Source organism: Papio anubis, chromosome 17 (assembly GCF_008728515.1).
Source record: "Papio anubis isolate 15944 chromosome 17, Panubis1.0, whole genome shotgun sequence".
NCBI classification, from domain to species: domain Eukaryota; kingdom Metazoa; phylum Chordata; class Mammalia; order Primates; family Cercopithecidae; genus Papio; species Papio anubis.
In genome coordinates, this window is record NC_044992.1 from 8,353,277 (window position 1) to 8,379,414 (window position 26,138).

Here is a 26,138-nt window from a genome sequence, read left to right on the forward strand (position 1 = left end):
GCCCGTCTGGGGGTGGGGACAAGGGGAGGGAGAGCATTAGGACAAATACCTAATGCATGCGGGCCTTAAAACCTAGATGAGAGGTTGATAGGTGCCGCAAACCACCATGGCACATGTATACCTATGTAACAAACCTGCACGTTCTGCACATGTATCCCAGAACTTGAAGTAAAACAAAAATAAATAAATAAATTGTTAAAAACAAAGAAAAAAGACCACAGGAAGCTCACACAAGAAGGAATAAAACTGCCCTACACACTTATGAAAGAATATTTTACTTAATCTTTTCCAAGGTGGTCTGGTCCAAAGTAAGTGCCTGGTAAGTGTTCCGAGTGAGTTCAAAGCCACTAGCTTGTTAGGGCCCCTCTCTCGAATTCCCTTCCTGCCTCATCCCACCTGACTCTTAAGGTCAAGGGTCAAGTACAGCAGCGAAAAGATAGCCCCCCCTTACCCCCATTTCACCCTCGCTGCCCACTTGGGCTCCTCCGTTCTCCCCTCTGCCCAGACCCCGCTCCCCTCCCTCTCTCCCTCCCAGGTACCCTCACCCTCCCCTACCATCTCAGCCAGCTTGTGGATGGCGGGGCACAGAGTGTTGACGTTGCTCTGGTACCACGGGTCTGCACGGCCCAGGAATGTAGCCAGCTCTCCCAGCTCTGGCTGCCTGGATGCTGCAGGCTTCTGGGGGAAAGGGGATAGGGCAGACCCCGTCAGGCCCTCTCTCCAGCTCTGCCTTCCAGCTGCCATCAGCCTAGGCTGTGTGAATATGGTCAAGTCACTTAACCTCTTGGGGCCTCAATTTCTGCATGTGAAGCCACATCGTTGTTCTGTTTTATAAACTCAGATGAAGCTAGAATATATTTTGCTGAGGTTCACTCACCAGGGACATTGAAAAATGATCACCGACTTTAAAAGGGGAGAGACAAGTATGTCTTTGACCTCACTGCTTCCCAATAGGAAGTGGAGTGTGCAGTAGAGAAATTAGGCGTGTACGGTGAGTAGGTGTGCGTTAGAGTAGGCAGTAGGAGGTGGTGTGGTAATCGAAATCGATGTCTAATCTGAGAGAAATCGATCATCTAATCGAAATCGATCATCGAAATGTAATCATCTCATCGAAATCTGATCCTAATCCGGGAAATCGATCTAATGGAAAATCATAATCTCATCGAAATCGATCATCTAATCAATCATGTAATCTTCTAATCGGAAATCGATCATCTAGTCAATCCTTGTCTCCTAATCCCGGAAAATCGATAATAATACAATCTAAAGTCTGATCATCTAATCGAGTCGATCTTCTAGTCAGTCAGTCTTCTAATCGGAGAGAAGTCGATCATCATCATCGAAATCGATGTCTAATGGAAGTCATTGTCTAATGGAAGTCGGTCGTCTGGTCCCTAAAATTAAGCGTGTCTGATAAAGATGGGTGTCTGTCGGAAATCGTGTCATCTGTTAAGTCGATCCCCTGGTCGGAAGTCGTGATGTCCTAGTCCGGGAGAAATCTTATCATCCTAGTCGTCGATCATCTCATCGTCGTCTTCTAGTCATGTATCTCTGTCGGAAATCGAAGTCGAAGTCGGGCTAATACTGTCGGGAAATCGAAAGTCATCTAATCCGGAAATCGCGATGTCCTAATCGAAGATCGTGATCTAATCGAAATCGATCTAATCGGAAATCGATCTCTAATCGTCATGATCTAATCGGAAGTCCATTGTCTAATCGCGGAAAATCATCTAATCGAAGTGGCGTGATCTAATCGAAATCGATCATCTAATCGAGAAATCGATCGATCATCTAATCGAAAATTCGATCATCCTAGTCCGGAAATCTAATCGCGGAAATCCTTGATCTAATCGAATCTCGATCTAATCGGAAAGTCGATCATCTAGTCGATCGATCTCTAATCGGAAATTCGATCTAATCTAAAAGTCATATCTAATCGGAAATCCGTATCTAATCGGAAATCATGATCTGATGGAAGTCGTGATATCCCTAATCTTAATCATCTAATCGGAGAGAATCGATCATCTAATCGAGAAGTCATGATATCTAATCGGAAGTCATAATCTAATCGGAGTCACAGTAGTCGATTAATACGAAGTGAAATTAAATTAATGCAGTAGAAATTAAAATTATGCTGAAATTAAAGGGAAATTAATACAGTAGGGAAATTAAAATTAATGTAAATGCGAAATGCGGCGTGTACAGTGGAAGTGGAATAGTAGAGTAGAAGGATAATACGATGGAAGGTAAAATAATACGAGTGGAAGTAAAGCGTGTCACAGTAGGAAGTCGATTAATGCAATTCGGAAGTCGATGTGAAATTAGAAATTAATACGATAGAAGGAAGTCGTAGAAGTAGGTATAATGCAGTAGAATGGGTGTGCAGTAAAGTGGGTATGTAGAAGTGCAGTAGGAAGTGCATTGTGCATTTAGAGTGGGTGTGCGGTGAGTAGAGTGTGCAGTAGGAAGTGGCGTGTGCGGAGAGTGGGTGTGCGGTAGAGTGGGTGTGCGGTAAGAGTGGAGTGCGAGTAGGAAGTGGGCGTGCGGTAGGAGGTGGGCGTGTGCGGTGGGAGTGGGTGTGCGGTGGAGTGGCGTGTGCGGTAGGAGTGGGCGTGTGCGGTAGAGTGGGTGTGCGGTGCAGAGTGCGTGTGCGGTAGGAGTGGGGCGTGTGCGGTAGAGTGGGGTATGCGGTGGCGTGTGCAGTAGGAAGTGGCGTGTGCAGTAGGAAGTGGCGTGTGCAGTAGGAAGTGGTGTGTGCAGTAGGAAGTGGAGTGTGCAGTAGGAAGTAAGACCTGCAAGTGTGGGTCTGTCCCCCCTACTAGATCAATGGACTTCACTGCCTGAAATTTCCTTTCATGTCATACCAGAAAGTGTGGGGTTTGTGTGTATGTGTGTGTATGAGAGAGGGGAGGGAAGGAGGGAGAGAGAGAGAGCCCTGTGTTTGAGAACTTTGCAACTAATTCCATTACCTACAAAAACAAAATGAATATCAGCAGCAAGCAGGCTGCCATCGAGAGAGACCCAATCTCTGGCCACATTCAGCTCCCAGAGCACCGTCTGCAGCCTCTGAAAAGAAGACTGCTGACGGCTATCCCGTCTCCACATCCTAAGGATGCTTTTTCTAGTCCCTGCGCCGGGGATGTGGGGAATGCGAGGTTGCAGGTGTGTCCCTGCCCAGCCTGCCCTGTCTCTGCCCCGCCACCGCCTCCCCGCGGTCCAGTCACCTCAGGTGCCAGCACAGGGATGTAGTAGAGCTGCAGGCTGAGTCTGGGAGTGAGGCAGAACTTCTGGGTCTCCCGTTTCCTAGCAACGGGCAGCAAAGCAGAGAAGGTTAGGGGCGGGGCTTGGCTTCAAAGAGACTGGGCTCTGCTATTTGTTATCTCTTGACCTTGGGCAATTTGTGTCATCTTTCTGAGCCTCTGCTTTCTCATCTACAAAATGGGTACAGTAATGTCTCCCTCACAGGATGGCGATGAGGGTTCACGGAGCTAACAAACACAAAGCAGGGACTGCGGTGCTCTGTGACGGCTGCTGGCACTGTGTGGCATCCTCCTCTGTTCTACCCTGGCCTCTGCCTCCCGACCCTCTCTTGCCACTTTGTGATCCTTCACCAGCCCATGCCAGGCCCACCTGTGTCCCTGACCAGCGCCCGCCCCCAGACCCCACCTTGGAGCCCCACCTGAGTCTGTGGTAGGCCTGGGCCAGGCGCCCCAGCATCCTGTCGTCTCCCAGCACAAGTACCCGGGCTGTGTGCAGCCGGGAGACACCGGGCAGCACTTCCCCATCCCCACCGGGCCTGCCTGTCCTCCGGTGCAGCCCTGGGGGCCCGTCCCAGCCGCCAGGCATCAAGAAGTCCAGGGGCCACGCACGCTTCTTGATGCCGCCTTTGCGCTGCAGCCCAGCTCGCTCCATCTCAGGGCTGCTGGGTGCAGGCAGCTCATCAGCCCCCGGGGGAAGGTCCCGCTCGATGCCGCTGTCCGTGGACAGCACGGAAACCCGGGCCAACTCCCGGTCTGGCCGGAGGCCCTGCAGATCCAAGACCTCCAAGTCAGCACTGAGGCACAGCTGGGATCTTGGGCGAAGGAAGAGCACCAATTCCTTCCCTGGGATGGGGGAACGAGGGCAGTGAGGACACGTAAGGCTGGCAGGGCTATATTCCTGATTCCAACCAGTCCTCCTCAGAGGATACACACACACACAGAAACACAGACAGACACACAGACACATAAGGACACACATATGAACATGCACAGAGACACACACACAGACACAGAGATACACAGATGCACACACACACGTACAGACACAGACATACAAACACACACACATGCACACACAGACACACACACAAACACACTGACAAACACACACATGCACGCATATGCACACACACAGACACAGACATATACCACTGTTTCCAGTCAGCTGCAGGGGCACGTACAGAGCTGCTCCTCGCCGGTCCACAGGTGGAAGGTGATGTAGGGGCTGGGCAAGGGAATGCTTGGTGGCCGCTCTTGGACAGGGTCACCTGCAGAAAGGAACAGACTATGGAGGCCATGGAGGAGTCCATGGGACCCTCCCCATCTGCCATCCCCATCCTGCTCAGCTCCTGTGCGGGGTCTTAGAGGGGTGGCAGGGACTCTGTCCACATCTGGTCTGCCTTTCCATCTCTGCCACCACCAGCCCATCCAGGGCCCAACAGTGCAGCTGTCCCCTCCCTGTCCAACAATGCTTAGTAGCTATGTTTCCTTAAACCTAGCTCAGCCTTTAGGGGGTCTTCACAAACCAGCTCACAAGGCCTTTTCCAACCTATTCTCCTATGCTGGCCACGCCTTCAGCCCTGTGCAGCCACCTGACTGGCTTCCCCGCTGTTCTTAAAATGCCCTGCCTGCATCCAGACGAGGCAGGAGAGACCCCTTCCCTTCTCAGGGCTGCTTCCAATATCTTGCACGCAGCAGACACTCAATTAACATTCGCTGCTGTCAGTGATGCTGACAAGAACTCATCAGCAAAGTTTGGGGGCAACAGGAACCCTGGGCAGTCCAGGGGAGAGACCAAGACCAGCCCTTCTTCCTGCTCCTCTTTCTAGAATATTTTCTGACCACTCCAGCGGCCCACGGTGGTCATTCCCTCCAGCAGACTTTGTCTGCACACTGGGCACACCTCACATGTGGCCTTAGGATTTGGCTCTGTATTCTTGTTTCATTTCTATATTGCTGTGGCTTCCCTGTCTTGAGGCTGCAAGCTTCTTAGGGGAGAGCAGCTAGTGTTCTACTGCCTGCCAGGCCTTATTCTACTCACCTGGCACACAGTGTAATCATTTCTCTGGATCCTGCCAATAGCCGTGGGCAATGGGTGACATTATTATCCTCAATTTACAGGGGAGGAGACAGGACACGGAGAGGTTGAATGACTGGCCCAAGGTCACATAGTAAATAGCACAGTGAAGACTTGAACCCAGGCAGCTCAGCTCCAGAGTCCCTGCTCTTACCCACAACACAGTGCTTATAACCACTGCTCCATACTGCCCCCTACAGCCACAGGGGCTTGACGGGGCTGCTGCCTGGTCATTCAGAAGCACAGGGCTAAGCCAGGTGTGGTGGCGTGTGCCTGTGGTCCCAGCTGTTCAGGAGGCTGAGGTGGGAGGATCACTTGAGCCCAGGAGGTCAAGGCTGCAGTGAGCCATGATCGCACCACTGCACTCCAGCCTGGGTGACACAGTGAGACCTTGTCTCAATAAATAAATAAATAAATAAATAAATAAAATAAAATAAAATAAAATAAAATAAAAAAAATAAATGCACAGGGCAAGTCTGGGCAGGAGACAGGTGCCCTTGGATGTGGCTTGGGGGCAGCCCAGATGATCTTGCCTGATCCACGCAGAGTCACTGGTGAGTGTTAGCAAGGGGCCACAAGGGGAGCAAAGCCAGATTGGCCCCAGGGTTTGTTCCAGCTTGGGGTGCAGGAGCAGCTTTTTCTATGTGGGATCAGAGGCAATGTAGAATATTAAAGCAAAAGAGTGGAAAACTTCGAAGATGGAGTCTTGAGGCAGGGACTATCCTGCCCACCTCACCCAACTGCTGGGGCCTCCACCCAACCTGGGCTGCCAAGTTCAAACCCAGGGCCTGGCACACTAACCTCTTCCAGTGGATTCCAGTCCTTAACCCCATGCCTTATAACTACAGGTGCACGATGAGAGACCATGCATATCTGGGACATGCAGGCTGACACATTCCATGATACTTTGGGCGACCATGAAACGGGACCCAAATCAGAACCATCCTACAACAGCCAGGAAACACATATTTGGAATGTTTCTCTGCGCTATTTCAGATGCCCCCATCCACATGGGGCTTGAGTCAGAGTAGGCATTATCTTACCTACATTATGCCTTGCATAAGATAAGGCGTTATCTTATAAAAATGCAAATAAGGAAGGGTGAGGAGTAAAACTCTATGATACCAGATATAGACGATGTTGACTCATCTGCTCTTTTAGATACTCTGGTCCTTGGACGATCAAATCCTTTGATTACTACAGCTGAGTGGTGAACTAGACAGCCTAGATTTATATCTTGCCTTTGCCACTTACTGCCTTGGGTGATCTTGGGCAAGATATTTAACCTCTTTCTAACTCAGTTTCGTCCTCTGTAAAATGGGGATAATAATAGCTTCCAGCTTATAAGTTGACTGTGAGGTTTCATTGATTTAATACAGTATAGGCAATATATTTAAATATATGTAAGGTGATTAGAACAGCAACTGGAGTATAGTAGGGGCTCTGTGGGCAACAGCTGTTATCAGGACCAAATTTCCCGCCTTCTTTTTTTTTTTTTTGAGATGGAGTTTTGCTCTGTCACCCAGGCTGGAGTACAGTGGTGCGATCACGGCTCACTGCAACCTCTGCCTCCTGGGTTCAAGTGATTCTCCTAACTCAGCATCCGAGTAGCTGGGACTGCAGGCGCCCACCACCACGCCCGGCTAACTAAACCCTCTACTACGTTAGTAAAGGGTTTCACCATGTTGGCCAGGCTGGTCTCGAACTCCTGACCTCAGGTGATCCGCCTGCCTCGGCTTCCCAAAATGCGGGGATAACAGGCCTGAGCCACCGCTCCCGGCCTAATTACCGGCCTTCTTAGTTCCGGTCTTAGCAAATCCTCAGGCTGCCCCCACTCCCCAGGCTCCTGCCTCCCAGACAGAGGCAGGTCCAGCACTGCTCTCTGGCGCCCCCTGCGGTGCAGTGAGCTGCGCCCGCGGGGGCCCTTGGCAGGGTCCCCCAATCGCCCATCGCTTACCACCTCTGCGCCCCGCCGCGGGCCCCAGCAGCGAGCAGTAAATCTCCTCCAGCCTCTCCACGTGTCCCTCCCGGCTCGGGCTGGCCTCACTGGCCATCTGCTCCACGGCGGCCACCACGGCGTGGAAATACTGCTCCAGGGTGCGGCGAGGGCTGGCCTGTCCGGGAGGGGCGCAGAGCCTGGGTCTTGGCCCAGCGCCCATGCACCCCACCTCCTAAGCCAAGTCCGCAGGGCCCTGGCAGCCCAAAGTGACACCTCCCCGCTGCCCCTGGTGGACTGGCAGAGCTTCCCCCCAAGGCTTCTGGATCTCACATTCAGGGCCCCACACCTGCCCTGCAAGTGGGGGTTCCCCTCTGCCCCTCACACGCTAATAGCAGGAGACTGCTGGTCTGTATCATCTGTTACCCAGAGGGGCAGAGATGGCCGCTGACGCCCACCTCCTGAAAGCGTCACCCAGCACTTGGATCCATGTTCTAGCCCCCACTAGATTGTGAATTCCCGGGAGTCAGGGAATTTTGTGTTTCGTTCACAGCTGCATCTCCAGCACTTAGAACAGCTCACTGCACCAGGCGTTGTTCTCGGGGCTGGGATAACAGCAGCAAACGAAAAGACAAAAATTTGGGAGCTCCTATTGTTGTGTGTATATGGCAGGAGGAGTGGGCAATCAACAAGATAAGTAAAATTTATGGTATGGCACATAACAACAATAAGCACCAAAGAGAAAATAAAGCAGAGAAGGAGGATGTGAATTTGAGGCAGGGGCTAAATTATTTGGGGAATTCAGAGGATCTGGGAAGCCCCTGAGAAAGTGACTTTTTTTGAGACGGAGTCTCACTCCTGTCGCTTCAGGCTGGAGTGCAGTGGTATGATCTTGGCTCATTGCAATCTCTGCCTCCCAGGTTCAAGCGATTCTCCTGCCTCAGCCTCCTGAGAAGCTGGAACTACAGGCACACACCACCACATCCAGCTAATTTTTTATTTTTAGTAGAGACAGGGTTTCCACCAAGGTTGGCCAGGATGGTCTCAATCTCCTGACCTAGTGATCTGCCCGTCTTGGCCCTCCCAAAGTGTTGGGATTAGGGCGTGAGCCACCGCACCAAGCTGAAAAAGTAACTTTATAAAAGACTTGGCCAGGCACAGTGGCTCACTGCATGCACTCCTGGGCACTTTGGGAGGCCAAGGCGGGCTGGACTGGGCTGGGGCTGGTCAGGAGAGGGGAGACCATCCTGGCTAACAATTTATGAAACCCTGTCTCTACTAAAAATACAAAATTAGCCGGGTGTGGTGGCGGGCCAGTCTCAGCTTACTCAGAGGCTGAGGCAGGAGAATGGCGCGGAATCCCTGGAGGTGGAGCTTGCAGTGAGCCGAGATTGTGCCACTGCACTCCAGCCTGGGGCATAGAGCAAGCACCTCGCCTCAAAAAAAAAAAAAAAAAAAGTGAAGACTCTGAGGTGAAAGAGTGAGTCATGCATAGGTATCTGAGAGAATGTTCCAAGCATTAGGAGCAGGAGTAAAGGCCCTGGGTGCAACTGTATCAGGCGCAAGCATGCTGAGAAAATGAAGAGGCTTGTTTAGCTGGAGCAGAGGAAATGGGAGGGAAAGTTAGGAGGACAGGCCAGAGAGGAAATGAAGAGAGGTGGGAACAGATCAAGGGCCCTCAAGATGAGGTTCTTGTGACAGTTTTATTTTAGAGATGTGGGTGCCTCTGTTGCCCAGGCTAGGAGTGCAGTGGTGCATAACTCAAAGCCTACTGTAGCCTTGAACTCCGCCTCATGGATCCTCTTGCCTCTGAGTAGCTGGGACTGCAAACACATGTCACTACACCTGGCATTTTAAAATTCTTTTGTAGAAATGGGGTCTCCCACTATGTTGCCCAGGCTGGTCTCCAAACCCCAGTGGGGTCTCACAATCCTCCTGCCTCAGTCTCCCAAGTACCTGGGATTATAGGCATGAGCCACCACACCAGGCTCTTATAGGTCATTGCAATCACTTTGGCTTTGACTCCAAGAGATGATGTAGTAGCTACTGTTAGGGTGGACTCCAGATTCCTGCTTTCAGGGACTGAGACATGGACCACCCTGCTGCTAGGAACACTGGTGTTATCTTATATCTTATTATTGTGTTTTGTTTTTTTGAAATGGAGTCTCGCTCTGTCACCTAGGCTGGAGTGCAGTAGCACAACCTTGGCTCACTGCAACCTCCACCTCCCAGGTTCAAGCTATTCTCCTGCCTCAGCCTCCTGAGTAGCTGGGATTACAGGCATGTGCCACCACGGCAGTTAGTTTCTGTATTTTTAGTAGAGACCAGGTTTCGCCATGTTGGCCAGGCTGGTCTCGAACTCCTGACCTCAGGTGATACGCCCGCCTCAGCCTCTCAAAGTGCTGGGGTTACAGGTGGGAGCCACCGTGACCAGCCAAAATGTATGAATTTTTGATTTGGGGGAAAAGGTGATATGAAACAGGAGAAGGAGGACGAGCAGGGTGAGCAGCTGGTACGGGCATCCAGGGACCAGGGCTGGAACTGACAAGGGGCTGCAGGCAGGGCCATTACCTGCAGCTTCCTGTGCAGAGCGCCTGCGTGACAGGCTTCCCCCAGAGCCGCCTGCAGGGCGTGGGAGACCACGTGGCGCATGCAGGCCTCTGGTGTCTGCTGCTCCTGGGCCGCTTCGATCTCCAGTAGCAGAGCACTGCACACGGAGGCAGACACCAGCTCGGGATCCACGAAGAGGAACACTCTGAGGGCAGAGGCAGAGGGGAGAGGTGGGATTGATAGTAACTAATGGGAGAGGGGCCACCGGCTGGGCACTCTCAGAGCTGTGCAGCACCCCCAAGTAATTTAATCCTGCTGAAAAGTGGGGTCTCAGATTCGAAAGTCTCTAGGTGGGATGACAATAGGGAGTGGTGAGGACTGTGGCAAATAAGAGCATGCACTGCCCTTCTAGAGGGGCAGCTCTAATCACTGTCCACAGAAGACAGCAGGCCTAGTCCCATGTCTAGGAAAGTTCCAGCCTCAATCCTGCTCCCTCTCTCAGCATCCTGGCCCAGGGACCAGGTCACCCTCTAGGAGCCAGAACTGGAATTCTGAGCTCTGAGTGGATCCCCTCTTCTCTCATCACTCTTATCACACCAGAGAGCCGACCTCCCCGACTCCCTCCTCCTCACCCACTGTGTCTCCCCACCTCTCCCATGCTAAGTCCTCTGGGTGCCCTGGGCATCCTTGCATCTTTCATGAACACAGCACCTCACACCCCAAACTCAAGCTGTGCCTTTCAGGGCCAAGTTAGTGGAGGTGCCTGCAGAAAAGGGAGGTGCCACTCCCAATTTCTTCACCCCTCTCCCCAGCACGAGCAGGGGACACTTCCTCAGTCTTATCTAAGGGGCTGGGTGTCTCCCATGGAAGCCCTCGGGCTTCATTGTGCACCTGCGCCTGAGCCCCTCCGCTATGGCTATTCTGTAGTCTCCTCTGACTGCCTGGCTGGTACGATGCTGCATCATGGCCAAGGGCAGGATGGAGGTGCAATGACAGAGCTCCAAAGTGGCCCCCAGGTCATGTCCACCTTCTGCACGTGAGCCAGGTAGCTTCGAATCCAGCCTCAGAAGAAAGACCTATCCTGTGTTCAGCGGTCTCCAGAAAACAATATGACGCCAACCTTGAACTGCAAACGTACTCCACTGCTGGACAAATGCCAGGGCTGGGGAGTTCTGCTAGGGCTCTTCTTAATCCAGCCTCCTCTTCTGTCCTCCTGCCAGGGAGCAGTCGCTAACGCCACAACACTTTTAGGAGGCTGAAGGGAGCAGTTTTTCTGGGGCCACTCACCTCTCCTGGTAGGGATACAGTTCATTCATCAAGTTCTGTTCGGCAATGACCATCCTTTGGTAGAGGGTCCCTGCAAACCAGACCACTTTGGCCAACCAGCCCCCAAGTCTCTGATTCCCATTCTCCACCTTCCTACAGAAGGTGTGGAGGCTTTTGAGCCCCCTGGTATTCTGGAGAAAAAGGAAAGACCCTGGGCAGTGTTGGAGGTGCAGCAGGGAGACGAAGATGCCCGGTGACTCTCACCTGGGACGGCCGTCTCTGTTTTCAGCCTTATCGCGCAGTCCAAGGCGACTGTGCTGTAGGGGGTGGGCAGGGTCAGTAACCTTGTGCAAAAGGCATAGATTCTCTGGTAGAGCTCCTCTGTGATTCCTGTGGCCTGGGTGAGAGGGAGGAGGGGGAGGTGAGAGGGAGGAGGGGGAGGTGAGAGGGAGGAGGGGGAGGTAAGAGGGAGGAGGGGGAGGCGAGAGGGAGGAGGAGGAGGTGAGAGAGAGGAGGGGGAGGTAAGAGGGAGGAGGAGGAGGTGAAGGGTCCCAGGGGAGTTTCTGGGGCGGGGCTTGGGAGAAGAGGTGGAAGGTCAGGCCTAACAGCCAGACCTGGGCTCACAGCTCTCTCCCAAACCCACACCTTCCAGCCTCTTCTCCCAGCACCTGTAAGACATCCCTTTGTCACCCCGCCCCAACTTACCAAGATAAAAATTCATTGCATCAATTCTGCAAGCAAATCAACTTCCTCCCAGCCCTCCTGCTCTATCAGGGAAGCACATTCCTGCGGTTCTCCAGGCTCAAAACCTCGGAGGCACTTCCTCAGTCTCCTTTGCTCCTCCTTGCATCCCACAGGCCTGGGCTCCACAGTGCCCAGGAGGCCCCCCTCTCCCTCCCCACCTCCCTGTGCCCTCTGCCTCTGCCGGAGCTAAGCCCCGTCTTGACCCTGGACTCTCCGGCAACCCCAGACTTGCTCTTCCTGCCTTCCTTAACCCCCACTCCCACCCCCTGCGACAACACACAGCTCCCGATTACTCTTCCTGAAACATTCACCGCATCTGTATCATGTCTCTTCTCTGTGTAGGGATCAGCGATGTCTCCTGTCGCACTGCACACAGGAGCAAATGCAAAGACCTCATCCTGCCATTCAAGGCCATTGTCTCTCCAAAGTTCTCTCTCCATATAGGAGGGAAAGGGGGTGGCTGGCGCTTACAAGCCAGTTTAGGGCGGGTAATCCAAGGGATTTTCTAGTCTCATCCTGGCAGAGACTGACTGCCCACTAAGGGGAAAGGACAGTGTCCGGCCCAGCCACGTGCAGGTCACCAGTACCACCTCGACCTCAGTCCCCGGCTCACCTTGGTGAGCACGTACATTACAGTGTGCAGCAAGGGAATGATGACATGCCGGAGGTCCTCGCTTTCCGCCTGGAAAACAGGAGATCACGTGACAGGTATTGGGCTGCGGGACTCCCCACCTCTTAGCAGGAGGCAGTCTAGGCTGGGGGTGGGCAGGAGATGGGGTGGAAGGCAGCCAGGGCGACAGCAAAGGGCCATTGTCTGCTCTGGATAGAGGAGTGGGGAGGGAAGGGCACACAGGTGAGGAAGCCCCTCGGGGAGGGTGTGGGAGCATGGCGGGGCCTCAGAGAACTCTGCAGGTGAGGGGCCAAATTCAGTTAGGGTAGGAGTCACAGCAAAGCAACAAACAAGTCCCCAGCTTCGAGCCATCCTCGAGTGCCATGTTTCCCAAGCAGCTGCAAGCACGACATTGGGTAGTGTGGAGGATAATTTAGGTAGCCCGAGGATAATTTTGAGAAATGTCAATAGTCGTATATTTATGTTTATAAGCACCTTCTGTTTCTGACAAATGATATGGATTTTCCATTTGTGGTCGCATTATGGCGCTTCTTTTTGAAAGATGTTTATTCAAGTAACACAATGAGAGTCGATGTAAAGAAAATATTGCTTATGTAAAAGTACAGGAGGGAGATGCATATGATAAAAATCATGCAGGCGACCAAAGCTTGGGAGACATACAGCTGCCAGGACTGAGCCCCCGCCCAACTGGCCCCTCTCTTCCTTTCATCCCCGTCTTCCTTCCTGAGGTCCAGGAACTCACCTTCTCCAGTTCTCTGAGCAGAATGCGGACCAGCGCCGGGCTCTTACCAGGATCTCGCTCGACCTTCTTGTGCAGGGACCATCTCCACATGCCTGGGCCAGGAGAAAGGGGAGTCCAGCATGACCAGGTGGGAAGGAGCTCTTAGAGGAGACTCCTCTGAGCAGGACCCTGATCCCTGGAGCCCCAGCCGCAGCTCCAACCAGCCGCAGGTCTGACCCTGCCACCAGAGCTTGGCTCCAGGTGCACCTGGGCACCTGGGTGGGCTCCTCCCAAGGCGGGAGTCCTGATCTGTAGCCCTTTGTGGACAGTGAATTCCCAGGGCAGAAAGGAAGGCAGGTGGGACACCAGTGGGGACAGGTTGTGACAGGTGTATGCATGTGGATCACAGAGCAGCAGTGCTTGCAGGTGTGTGCCCCCAGCCACATTCTGGAAGTCCTGCAGGCCTGGAGTGCTGAGGGGAATTAAGTTTGAAAGTGAAGCTAGGGGCCGGGCGCGGTGGCTCAAGCCTGTAATCCCAGCACTTTGGGAGGCCGAGACGGGCGGATCACGAGGTCAGGAGATTGAGACCATCCTGGCTAACATGGTGAAACCTCATCTCTACTAAAAATACAAAAATTAGCCAGGTGTGGTGGCGCATGCCTGTAATCTCAGCTACTCGGGAGGCTGAGGCAGGCGGATCACTTGAACCGGGGAGGCAGAGGTTGCAGTGAGCTGAGTTTGTGCCACTGCACTCCAGCCTGGGTGACAGAGTGAGACTCCATCTCAAAAACAAAAGAAAAAAAAAAGGAAAGAAAAATGGTGGCAGATCCCCAACGTGCTCTGCGGCAGTTGCTGGGAGGGTTGAACTAGGGAGCAGAGAAGCCTTCTCAGTCCTTCAGGCTCTAGGTATTTCCAGCAGGAAAGGGGTTTGGCGAGAAGACCCTGGCCCCGTGAGCTCCAGGCCGGGCCCTTTCCTGTATGTGTGTGTGTTGTTGGCTGGGGTTGGGTGGAGGTCAGAGGGACCAGCTGCTGCCACCAGCTGGCTCTTACCTTGGTTGCTCTGCAGGGCAGGGGCCTGGGTGCTGAGCTCCCGGAGCACAGCCTGCACGCTCCTCTGGAGGTCCAGCTCCACGTCTGGGAAGTAGTAGGGGTGGGAGGAAACTCAGTCTACTGAGCCTCACCCTCGTCCCACCTCCATTCCTCCTCAGAATGTCTTTAGCCATTTCTCTGAGCCTCAAGAGGTGCCCGAAGTAATCTACTTAGAGCTGGCAGCCAGCATGCCAGCCAGGGCTGGAATATAGCCTTTCCTTCCGCATTTCTGTGTTCTTTGTAAAACCAGCATTTCCCAAAGTGCAGTATGTGTACCACTGGTGGTATGCAGGACAATTTTAGATGGCATACAAGCAACCTTAAAATTTGAATAGTTATGCATTTATTGTAATGCATGTTAGAAAATACATACATGTATTTTCATATATATGAAATATATATCCTCCAAATATATATATGAAATATATATGCCTCCAAACATGTATATGAAATATATATATCCTCCAAATATGTATATAAATATATATATCCTCCAAATATGTATATGAAATATATATATCCTCCAAATATGTATATGAAACATATATGGCCTCCAAACATGTATATGAAATATATATATTCTCCAAATATGTATATGAAATATATATATCCTCCAAATATGTATATAAATATATGTATCCTCCAAATATGTATATGAAATATATATATCCTCCAAATACATATATAAATATATATCCTCCAAACATGTATATGAATATATATATCCTCCAAATATGTATATGAAATATATATATCTTCAAAATATGTATATAAATATCTATATCCTCCAAATATGTATATGAAATTATATATCCTCCCAATATATATAAATATATATATCCTCCCAATATGTATATGAAATATACATATCCTCCAAATATATGTATGAAATATACATATCCTCCAAATAGATATGTTATATATATAAAAAACTATTAGGTTGGTGCAAAAGTAATTGCAGTTTTTGTTATTATTATTATTATTATTTTGAGGCAGAGTCTCACTCTGTCGCCCAGGCTGGAGTGCAGTGGCACGATCTCGGCTCACTGCAAGCTCCGCCTCCCAGGTTCATGCCATTCTCCTGCCTCAGCCTCCCGAGTAGCTGGAACTACAGATGCCCGCCACCATGCCTGGTTAATTTTTTATATTTTTAGTACAGACTGGGTTTCACCGTGTTAGCCAGGATGGTCTCCATCTCCTGACCTTGTGATCCGCCCGCCTCAGCCTCCCAAAGTTCTGGGGTTACAGGCATGAGCCACCACGCCCGGCCTTTGCCATTATTTTTAATAGTTCCTCAATCCATGCATGAAGCTAGAACTTATTTATTTTATTTATTTATTCTTTTGAAGCCTACAGCACCCTGTGTTTTCCGGTAGTCTCCCATCTAAGCATAAAGCTAAAATCTAAAGTCAACTTGAAGAATCATGTCAGATCCATACCAGGACAGGTGATAACAAAGACTCTCTCCTGGACCAAACCTTACTTGGCCCCCTCTTAGCCCTTGTCTTCACTGGGCCTCAGCCTTGGTTCCTCTCCTGCCTTTGGCCTGCCCATCCCAATTTTAGCAAGAATCCTGCCAAATCAGTTTAGGTTGGAATCCCCCACCCTTAATATCTCCTGCACCCCTTCATGTACAAGAATTTGACCTGCCTCTAGCAAGAGTCCCGTTAGCTCAGTTTAGCAAGAATGCCCCGACCCTTGATGTCTCCTCTTAGGAATTTTCTATCCACTGACCGCTTCACTCTGCCCATTGGCTGTAAATCCCCAACTGGCTTTTCCTTATTCCACGTTGAGCCTGGTTTCTCTTTCCTAATGCAATAGTCTTGGATAAGTCTTCCTTACCATTTTAACAAGTGTCAGAATAAATTTTTTCTTTAACAGTGGTACACTGACATGGAAAAAAAACAACAACCACCATGAAAGTGGTACAAGAATAAGCAACTGTCATTTGGGAAGTGTGGTAGCTGTGAGAATGTACCTCGCTCATCTCCCACTACCGGGAGTTTAATGGATGCAGGTCCCCAGCTGCTGTGCTGTTGTAGTGCTTTGGATATTTGACCCTCCAAATCTCAGGTTGAAACACCCCCAGTGTTGGAGGTGGGGCCTAATGGGAGGTGTTAGGGCCATGGAAGTGGATGCCTCATGAATGCCATCCTTGCGGTAGTGAGTGAGTTCTCATTCTATTAGCTCCCCTGAGAACTGGTTGTTAAAAAGAGCCTGGCACCTTCCCCCTCTCTCTTGCTTCATCTCTCAGCATGTGATCTGTACACGCTGGCTTCCCTTCCACCAGGAGTGGAAGCTTCCTGAGCCCTGAGCCCCTTATCAGAAGCAAATGCTGGCACTCTGCTTCTTGTACAGCCTGCAGAACACTGAGCCAAATAAACCTCTTTTATTTATAAATTACCCAGCTGCAGGTGTTCCTTTATATTATAGCAATGCAAACAGACTAAGACAGCTGTGAAATCCATCACTTTCTGCTGAGCCACACTTCCCAGCCAATACGGGGTATGGTAGTGGTTCTAAAGCAGGCCCTTCCCAAGGAGATGCTCAAGCTTCTCCAACTGCCCTGCTGAGCTTTTCTTGGACTCCCATCAGTCCAAGGCATTTCCACTGCTCCTTCTTCCTTTTCTCCTTCATTCGGAGTCAGATTTGCACCAGGGTCTGACAGCTGCTCTCCCAGGTCCCTCTCCGTTTCTGTCACACCAGTGTTTCCCCGAATAAATCCTTGAACTTGGTGTCTGCTTCTTGGCAGATCCGGACTCAGACAGGAAGTATGGGAAACACTCCTCACACAATAAATTCCTCTTTGCAATTAGCTCCCACCAAGAGTTTGCCATTATAGGTGAGTGTGTATTCTCTGATTGTCAGACAACACAAACCACGTGCCTCAAGGGTTCCTCTTTGACTTGGCTATCAGGAAACTTATGGTCAAATTGGGGCCCAGTCTCAAAAATTAGCTCATCTCATGTGAGAGGGATCTCTCTTCTTGGTCCTTTTTGGTGCTCCTGCTTTATATTCTATTTAATCTACATCTGAATTGTCTCAGATTCCTTTGGAAGTAAGTAGAACAGAGATAACACGTTTAAAAATTGGCAGATTGCAATCCAAGAGTTAAAATTTTTTTAGGCCAAGTCACCATAGATGCTAGTGCCCATGGTCTGGCCCCTCCTCAGACCCGTGCAACGCCTATGGGGGTCACATCCCTGAAGCCCCCACTTTCTTCCTGGCTCTCACATGTTCCCTGTGAGACACTTGTCCCTGGCTAGGCCTGGTCCTGAATCTCCTCCAGGCTGAGCGTGGACAGGGTGTTACAGCCGCATCTGCCCACCTGGTCCCTCTGCTGGGCAGAGCATCATCTCCCCAGACTGTCGAGGAAATCATTTATCTTGGCTTGAAGGTTAGTGACAGTCTTTCCTCCATCTATGCATTTCTACCTCGCATGAAGATTTAATGAATTAATGCTGGATGAGTTATTAGAACATTAGCTGGTGCTAAGTCTTTTTTCTTTCTCCTCCCTCCTTCGCTGTCTCCTTCCCTTCCTTCCTTTCTTTTTTCCTTCCTTCTTTCTCTTTCTTATTCTGTCTTCCACTGCATATTTGCACGGAAAGGCTGAAAACTGTGACAAGTGTGATTTCCTCTCATTCCCCTCATCAGAAGCGCAGCCAAGCCTTTGTCTTCTGAGCCTAGGTCCCCTTGCTTTGCAAGGGAAGTTGAGTTTTTGTGTTTCACACAAAAATAGAGAAGTTGCCAGTAGCCCTGGGAGATCACTTCAAATAAATTTTGTTTTTGAATGTCTGGGTAGCTAAAACAAACTCTCAGGCTTTGGTCCACATCTGGCTTGCTATGTGTTTTGTTTGGGCTTGTATAGTGTCTTAAAAAAAAAAAAGAAAAGAAAGCAATGAATTAGCTGCCAACATTTACAAGTCAGGAGATTTTGCATAACAGTTTGGGTTTCTGGCATCTCTTGAAAATCTGACAATCTGTTGACACTGAACCTAGATTCTTCTCACAGGTGACAATTGTAGGGGGTGGGGAGCAACTGCCCCCTTAGATGAGCACAGCTTCTCTAGGTCTTTCTAGTTCCCCACGCCTCGGTTTCACTCATTGACATCCTCTGCCTGGCCCCTGGAGGCACTTCACTCTGAGGCTCCTGGCAAGTTGACTGAGCCAATCAAGCTGGATTGTCTAAGTGCAGAAGAAGGTTGATGCTTTTGAAGAGGAGAGTGGCCCAGGCCAAGGGTGGAGGTTGAATTCCCTAAGACTGTGAGAGCACAAGAGATATAGGGTTCCAGGGAATGAGGAAAATCAGACCAGCTGGGACAAAGTTTACCAGTGGTGGCAAAGGTCAAATGAGCGCCGCTAAGCACTGAACCCTGTGCCTCTGATGCCACAGCAATGGTCTCCTGAGCCATCTTCACCAGAGCATGAGACTGTCCCCCAAGGCAGGCTCTATCTCCCTCTGGACCTTGCAAGTCTGGCCAAGCAGTTCTGGTGGTTGCAGCCATCATGGACTGGAGACTACAGTCTTTTCCAACTACCCAGACTTTATAAACCCTGAGCTTTTACAAACTCCCACGGAGGGGAAAGCACTCCAAGTGAATGATGCTAGAGTTCATCCTAACCTTGGAAAATGAGAGACTGAAGCTGGTTTTGATTTGATTAAATGAAAGAAAGAAATGGGATATTTCCTGTATCTCCAGTGACTCAGCATTGTTCATATATGATATGCAGGTCTGACATCCTTGATGACTGAAATAGTCAATAGATAAATGGCATCCGTTATTATTCTCCTCCTCTGCATCCAGGAATGTGGGATATTACTAATTAGGTATTAATATTATTGTTAATATTAAAGCTTTTATTTTTTATTTAAAACATTTTTAACTTTTATTTTAGGCTCAAGAGGTACATGTGCAGGTTTGTTACCTGGGTATATTGCTTGATGCTGAGGTTTGTAGTATGGATGATCCCATCACCTACGTACTATGAGTACTATTACTAATAATAGTACTACTCATAGTACCCAACTGTGAGTAGTACTAGCATCCAAACTAACTAGTTTTTGAACGCTTTCCCCTTTCCCTCCCTCCCCTTTCTAGTACCCCCCGGTTTCTATTGTTGCCATCTTTGTGTCCATGAGTACCCAAAGTTTAGCTCCCACCTGTAAGTGAGAACATGCAGTATTTGGTTTTCCATTCCTGCATTAATTCACTTAGTGTAGTAGCTTCCAGCTCCATCCATGTTGCAGCAAAGGATATGATTTCATCCTTTTTTATGGCTGCATAGTATTCCATGTTGTATACGCAACACATTTTCTTTATCCAGTCTGTTGTTGACGGGCACCCAGGTTGATTCTGTGTCTCTGCTATTGTGAATAGTGCTGCGATGAACATGCAAGTGCATGAGTCTTTTTGATAGAATGATTTGTTTCTTGGGGGATACATACCCAGTAGTGGGATTGCTGGGTCGAATGGTAACTCTGTTTTAAATTCTTTGTGAAATCTCCAAACTGATTTCCACAGTGGCTGAACTAGTTTACATTCTCACCAACAGTGTATAAGCATTCCCTTTACCCCACAGCCTTGCCAGCATCTGTTGTTTTTTGACTTTTTCCTAGTAGCCATTCTGAGTGCTGTGAGATGGTTTTGATTTTCATGTTTCTGATAAGTAGTAACATGGAGCATTTTTCCATATTTGTTGACTGCTTGTATGTCTTCTTTTGAGAAGTGTCTGTTCATGTCTTTTGCCCATTTTTTTAAGTGGGGTTATTTGTTTTTTGCATAATCAGTTGCGTAAATTCCTTATATATTGTGGATATTAGACCTCTGTTGGAATGCATACTTTGTGAATATTTTCTCCTATTCTGTAGGTTGTGTGTTTACTCTGTTGATAATTTCTTTTACTGCACAGAAGCTCTTTAGTGTAGGCCAGGTGTGGTGACTCATGCCTGTAATCCCAGCACTTTGGGAGGCAGAGAGGGGCGGATCACTTGAGGCCAGGAGTTCGAGACTAGACTGGCTAACAGGGCAAAATCCTATCTCTACTAAAAATACAAAAATTAGCTAGGCGTAATGATGCACGCCTGTGATCCCAGCTACACAGGAGGCTGAGACACGAGAATCACTTAAACCTGGGGGGTGGAGATTGCAATGAGCTGAGATTGCGCCACTACACTCCAGCCTGGGTAACAGAGCGAGTGTCTCAACAAAACAAAACAAAAAGAAGCTTTTTAGTGTAGTTAGGTCCCAATTGTCAATTTTTGTTTTTGCTGCAATTGCTTTTGAGGACTTAGTCCATAAATTCTTTCTCAAGATTGATGTCTAGAATGGTATTGCCTAGGATTCATATACTTTAAGGTCTTACATTTAAATCTTTAATCTATCTTGAGTTAATTTTTGTATATGGGGAAAGGGTAGTGGTTTAGTTTCATTCTTCTGCATATGGCTAGCCAGTTATCCCAGCACCATTTATTGAATAGAAAGTTCTTTCCCCATTGCTTATGTTTGTCAGCTTGGTCAAAGATCAGGTGGCTGTAGGCATGTAGCTTTATTTCTGGATTCTTTATTGTGTTCCATTGTTTATGTGTCTATTTTTATACTAGTACCATGCTGTTTTGGTTACTGTAGCCTTGTAGTATAGTTTGAGGTTAATGTGATGCCTCCAGCTTGGTTCTTTTTACTTAGGATTGCTTTGGCTATTTGAGCCCTTTTTTGGTTCCATATAAATTTTAGAATACTTTTTTCTAGTTCTGTGAAAAATGACATTGGTAGTTTGGCAGGAATAGCATTGAATCTGTAGATTGCTCTGGGTGGTATGGCCATTTTAACAATATTGATTCTTCCAATCCATGAGCATTGGAATTGTTTTCCATTTGTTCATGTCATCTATAATTTCTTTTTAGCAGTGTTTTGTACTTGTAAAGATCTTTCACCTCCTTGAATACATAACATTTAAATAGCACTTGAAAGGCGTACACACAGAGAGTCTTCCATAGGTATGGTGAGGTGATGCTATGTGCTCACCAAACCAAGTTCATTTTTGATGCCAAGAGACAGCAATACTGCATTTCCCAAACTCCTCTGCAGTTAGATAAAAGCCACGTGACTGCATTCTGGCCAATGGAATGTGGTGGAAATGATGTAAGTCACTCGCAGGCCTGTGTTCCCTGCACTGTCCTCCATACTCCCCTTCCCTTTGCACAAGACGGAATAAGTCTCATTGTCTGCTTGAAGCTCAAATTGGACTGCAGTGAGAATAAGAATAAGCATGTTTTGTCTTAATCCTCTGACATCTGGGGCCGTTTGCTTTTAAAGCAGCTACTGTTCTCTGACTGACTCATGGATATGCAAAGTGTTTTCCAATGTCTTATCTCACTTGATTCTGACAAGCACCCTGTGAGTTTGGCAGGACAAATACTATTCTCTCCCTGTTTGATAGATTCCAGGTCTAGAACCCTTACCTTTGTCACATATTGCCTCTCCAATCACAGAAAGCCACACCTAGAGGGCCTCCAGTACCCAGATGCACCTCTTCCAGCCTACACCTGATCCTCCTTACCCCTATGCAGTATAAAGGCTCAGATTGTTTGGAAAACCTTTGCAATCTTACCCCTGTTTGCAGGCATGGCAAAATAACAACAGCTTGGTGCCCCTGAAATATTGCTCTTTTGCATACCCTGAAATAAATATTTTACCTCTCAGGTACCCCTCTTCTTAACTGTAGGACGGGAGGACTCTAAGAGCTGTGAGAAGGTGGAGAGTGTTAAAAACAATCATAGGCCAGGCACGGTGGCTCACGCCTGTAATCCCAGCACTTCGGGAGGCTGAGGCAGGCATATCACCTGAGATCAGGAGTTCAAGATCAGCCTGGGCAACATGGTGAAACTTTGTCTCTACTAAAAATACAGAAAAATTAGCCGGACATGGTGATGCACGCCTGTAATCCCAGCTACTTGGGAGGTTGAGGCTGGAGAATCGCTGGAACCCAGGAGGCGGAGGCTGCAGTGAGCCGAGATGGCGCCATTGCACTCCAGTCTGGGTGACAGAGAGAGACTCCGTCTCAAAAAAAAAAAAAGTCATAACGTGGAAAGACAACTGCAGTCCTGGTCATGATGAACTCCTCTTCTGAGTTGCCAGGGTAATCATCCTGATTTGGGGATGTTTCCTTTTACCCATTGGATCTGGGAGTCATCTGCCACACCTTTGGAGGGGGAAGTCAGTGGCTTCACCTGCCCAGCGTCCCTCCCTGCTCATTGCAGTCTTGGTGGGACTGTGACCCAGGTGCCTACTTAGCTTCAATCTTGGTGTGGGCACAGGACCAGGCTGCCCAAGGACTGATACTCTCTGTCTCTGTCTCTCTCTCAGGCTTGGGCAGAGAATGACCAGGAGGGAAGGACGCCTGGTGTGCTCTCCAAGGACATTGCCTACCTCTCTCTGTCCTGGTGGCAGGGCTACGCTTTCCCTGCCCTTTCTGGTGTCTGGTGCTTCAGCTTTTCCTTTGATGCTTGGCCACATTTTTAAAAAATTAAATTGGCCACATTAGTTTCTATTGCTTACATACAACAAACCTTTATTGGTGCACCTCTTTTCCTAAAAGACAGCATGGCATGTAATTATTGTTCCAAAGTGAGTGCAAAGTAAGTTGGATTTGAAATACCTTCATGTGTCACTTAACTACAGGGATATGTTCTGAGAAATATGTCACGGGGCAATTTCATCATTGTATGAATATCGCAGAGCTCACTTACACAAACCTACACGGCATAGCCTGCTACGCACCTAGGCGACAAACCTCCACAGCATGTGACTGCACTGAGTACTGTGGGCAACTGTAACACAATGGTTTCTGTGTGTCTAAACGTGTCTAAACATAGCAAAGGCACAGTAAAAATATGGTACTCTGTCATGGGACCACTGCTGTTTATAAGGCTCGTCGTTGACCAAAACGTTGCCAATATGCAGTGCCTGACTGTATTTAGGAGATTTTCACAGTGCTTCCCCATCCCAACCCTCCCACTCCAAGCCCCAGCTGGTTATGGATGACCCAGAATATTGTAACACCAGGATTCACTGGGGTTGCCTGACTCCGTGGAGCTTCTTCTGATTGGACGAGGCTCTCGATGGATGGATGGATGGGTGGATGGATGGATGGATGGATGGACGTCAAAAGAATTTATGTCATAGGAATATTAACAACTGAACAGCTGATGCCTAGGGGGTGCCCTTCCCTTCCCCAGGACAGGGATCTTTAGGGGAATTAGAGTCTTGGCTTGGTGGCCTAAGGTGTGATCTTTGACTTTCCAGGTGACCAATAGATGATACACACCTTGCTGGGGGTCGGTCATCTTTCCCTGTTGTCCCAAGTTGACATAGGGTGAAGAGTCCAGGCTTTGAAATCAGCCAGACTAGGCCCCAGTTCTGACTTTGCCACTTACTAGCTGTGTGGCTTTGAGGAAATTATATAACCTCTCCAGGCCTCAGTTTCCCTTTCAGAAAAATGAGGATAACCATAGTGCTAGCCCCACCTCACAGAATCCTTCTGGCATTTGCGCAAGGCAATCCATACTGAAATCATTAAGCCTAGACACTGGAGCTAGATCGTTGGGTTCCACTCCTGATTTGACCACTCAATAGCTATGTGACTGGGGGAAAAGTACCTGCCCCTGGCATGCCTCCATTTCCCCTTCTGTAAAACGAGGGTAATAATCCCTATCTTAGGGGGTTAACCAAGACTAAATGAGTTAATATTTGTCAAGTGCTTTTATCCCTCCTCAATCCATTATAAGTGCTATATAGGTTTTTGTTAAATAGTCACAAGTATTTGGCAGTAAATCTTGACTATTCTTGTCATTATTCCCATTGTCAAGCTCAGTGTCCAGCCAGCAGTTGGAGCCTCGTGCAAGTGTGTAGATGTCCAACTCTCAAGATGTTCTCACATTTAGGCAGGATCCCTGAACTGTGGTCTTGCAGCCTGTCTACGTGCAGGGGGTCCTGCCAGCCCTAGAGGCATCCTCACCCATGAGAAGGGCCTACCCCACTTGGCAGCAGGCTCACTAGACCCCTTTCCCCCCACCACACTGACCTGAGCTCTCCATGGGAGCCTTTGGGTGTAGGAGGAGGATGTGGTTGTCTCAGGCAGCAGAATAGAAAACAAGGTGGTTGCTTTTCTGCACAGAGGTGGTTCTGTAAAATAAGAGGCAGTTAATTAGTGGAAGCAGTGGAAAGGTGCAGAAAGCACCTTGGGAAATGGAGAAGCTCCTAAGCGACCTAGGCTTCTAGCACGCTGGGGGGAAGTCTAGCTGTATTTAAGAAAAGTTATGGCTGGGTGCGTTGGCTCACACCTGTAATCCCAGCACTTTGGGAGGCCAAGGCGAGTCGGTCACTTGAGGTCAGGAGTTCGAGACCAGCCCAACCAACATGGTTATGGTTGGTTCGAGACCAGCCCAACCATTTCTACTAAAAATACAAAAAATTAGCTGGGCATGGTGGCAGGTGCCTGTAATTCCAGCTACTCAGGAGGCCGACACAGGAGAATCGCCTGAACCTGGGAGGCGGAGGTAGCAGTGAGCTGAGATGGTACCACTGCACTCCAGCCTGGGCAAGACTTTGGCTGAAAAAAGAAAGAGAAAAGAAAAAACTTATATAGTGCTTACTATGTGCCAGGCATCACTCTTCTAAGCACTTAAGAAATATCAACTTTTTAATATTAATATTAAGCTTATGAGGCAGGTTCTATCTCTGCCCCCCTCCCCAGTTCTATAGATGGGGAAACTGAAACACAGAGAGGCTAAATAACTATTCAAAGTCAAATAGCTAGTAAGTAAAGAATGAGGACTTGAACTCAGACCGTCTGGCTCTAGAGCCCTCCCTTAAGCACGACCTCTGGCTGTCCCACTGTGACCCCAGTGGGAGATCCTGCCAGAATCTGCTCCCCAGAGCAATAAACCCAATGACCAGAACGCAGAGGAACTCCAAACAAATCCAACAGCTTGTTTTTGAAGAGAAAACAAGCAAACAAACAAACATATAATTGGGAAAGCTAATCTCAAAAGAGATAAAAAAGAGACAATATTAGAAATGATAAATGTCATATATATATATTTATTTATACCAAAAAAGAAAATCTGAGTCCCCTGTGTCACACCTGGTTTTCTAGGAAAATAAAAATGACTCAAAAGGCTCTAGAAGAATCAGAAAAACTGCTTCTATTTGTAACCAGTGAGGAAATAGAGACAGTTGTCAAAGAACTAGCTCCGAGGGAGTGATGTCTGGCTCAGATGGTTCTTCTGATAAGTTTTTTCAAACCTACAAAGAAAATATCTATATTATTTAATCTGTTCCAAAACATGGAGATAGAAGGGAAGATTCTCAGTTTATTGGATGGCTTAACCTTGATACTAAAATCTAATAAAGGTAGTTTAAAAAAAAACAGATCACGCACTTCATATCCATTGGAATGACCGTTTTATATATACAGAAGAAAAAAAAAAAAACCCAACCAAAAAAAAAAAAAAAAAAACAAGCATTGGCAAGGGTGTGGAGAACTGTATTTGTTTGGAGTTCCCCTGCTTTCCAGTCCTTGAGTTTATTGCTCTGGGGCGCAGACTCTGGGAGGATGTGGTGCGTTGCTGGTGGGAATTCAAAATGGCGTAGCTGCTGTGGAAAATGGTATGGCATGTTCTTCAAAAAGTCAAGCATAGAATTATTACATGATCTAGCAATTTCACTTTTAGGTAAATGCCCAAACGAATTGAAAACAGGAACTCAAACAGATCCTTGCATACCAATCTTAATAGAAGCATTATTCAAAACAGCAAAATGGTAGAAGCGACTCAAATGTCCATCAACAGAGAAGCAATGAATGGA

At 48.6% G+C, this 26,138-nt stretch overlaps 1 protein-coding gene across 7 annotated transcripts in view; it reads right to left on the reverse strand.

The window, feature by feature from the left end:
* The window catches only part of PIK3R6 (phosphoinositide-3-kinase regulatory subunit 6), a 70,111-nt gene that overhangs the window by 24,702 nt on the left and 19,271 nt on the right, over nt 1–26,138 (reverse strand). For 4 of the 7 annotated variants that reach the window (XM_031657364.1, XM_031657366.1, XM_031657365.1 and 1 more), the window contains exons 2-13: nt 24,355–24,455; nt 14,236–14,319; nt 13,207–13,298; nt 12,447–12,515; nt 11,354–11,486; nt 11,111–11,180; nt 9,845–10,028; nt 7,295–7,451; nt 4,442–4,528; nt 3,680–4,103; nt 3,225–3,303; nt 556–753 (exon numbers count right to left, since the gene is read on the reverse strand). In XM_031657364.1, the coding sequence (XP_031513224.1) occupies nt 556–753; nt 3,225–3,303; nt 3,680–4,103; nt 4,442–4,528; nt 7,295–7,451; nt 9,845–10,028; nt 11,111–11,180; nt 11,354–11,486; nt 12,447–12,515; nt 13,207–13,298; nt 14,236–14,319; nt 24,355–24,367 (1,590 nt within the window). In that variant the 5' untranslated portion in view covers nt 24,368–24,455. The remainder of the gene's footprint in view (nt 1–555; nt 754–3,224; nt 3,304–3,679; nt 4,104–4,441; nt 4,529–7,294; nt 7,452–9,844; nt 10,029–11,110; nt 11,181–11,353; nt 11,487–12,446; nt 12,516–13,206; nt 13,299–14,235; nt 14,320–24,354; nt 24,456–26,138) is intronic. The other 3 variants (XM_031657367.1, XM_031657369.1, XM_031657368.1) reach the window with 2 other exon arrangements.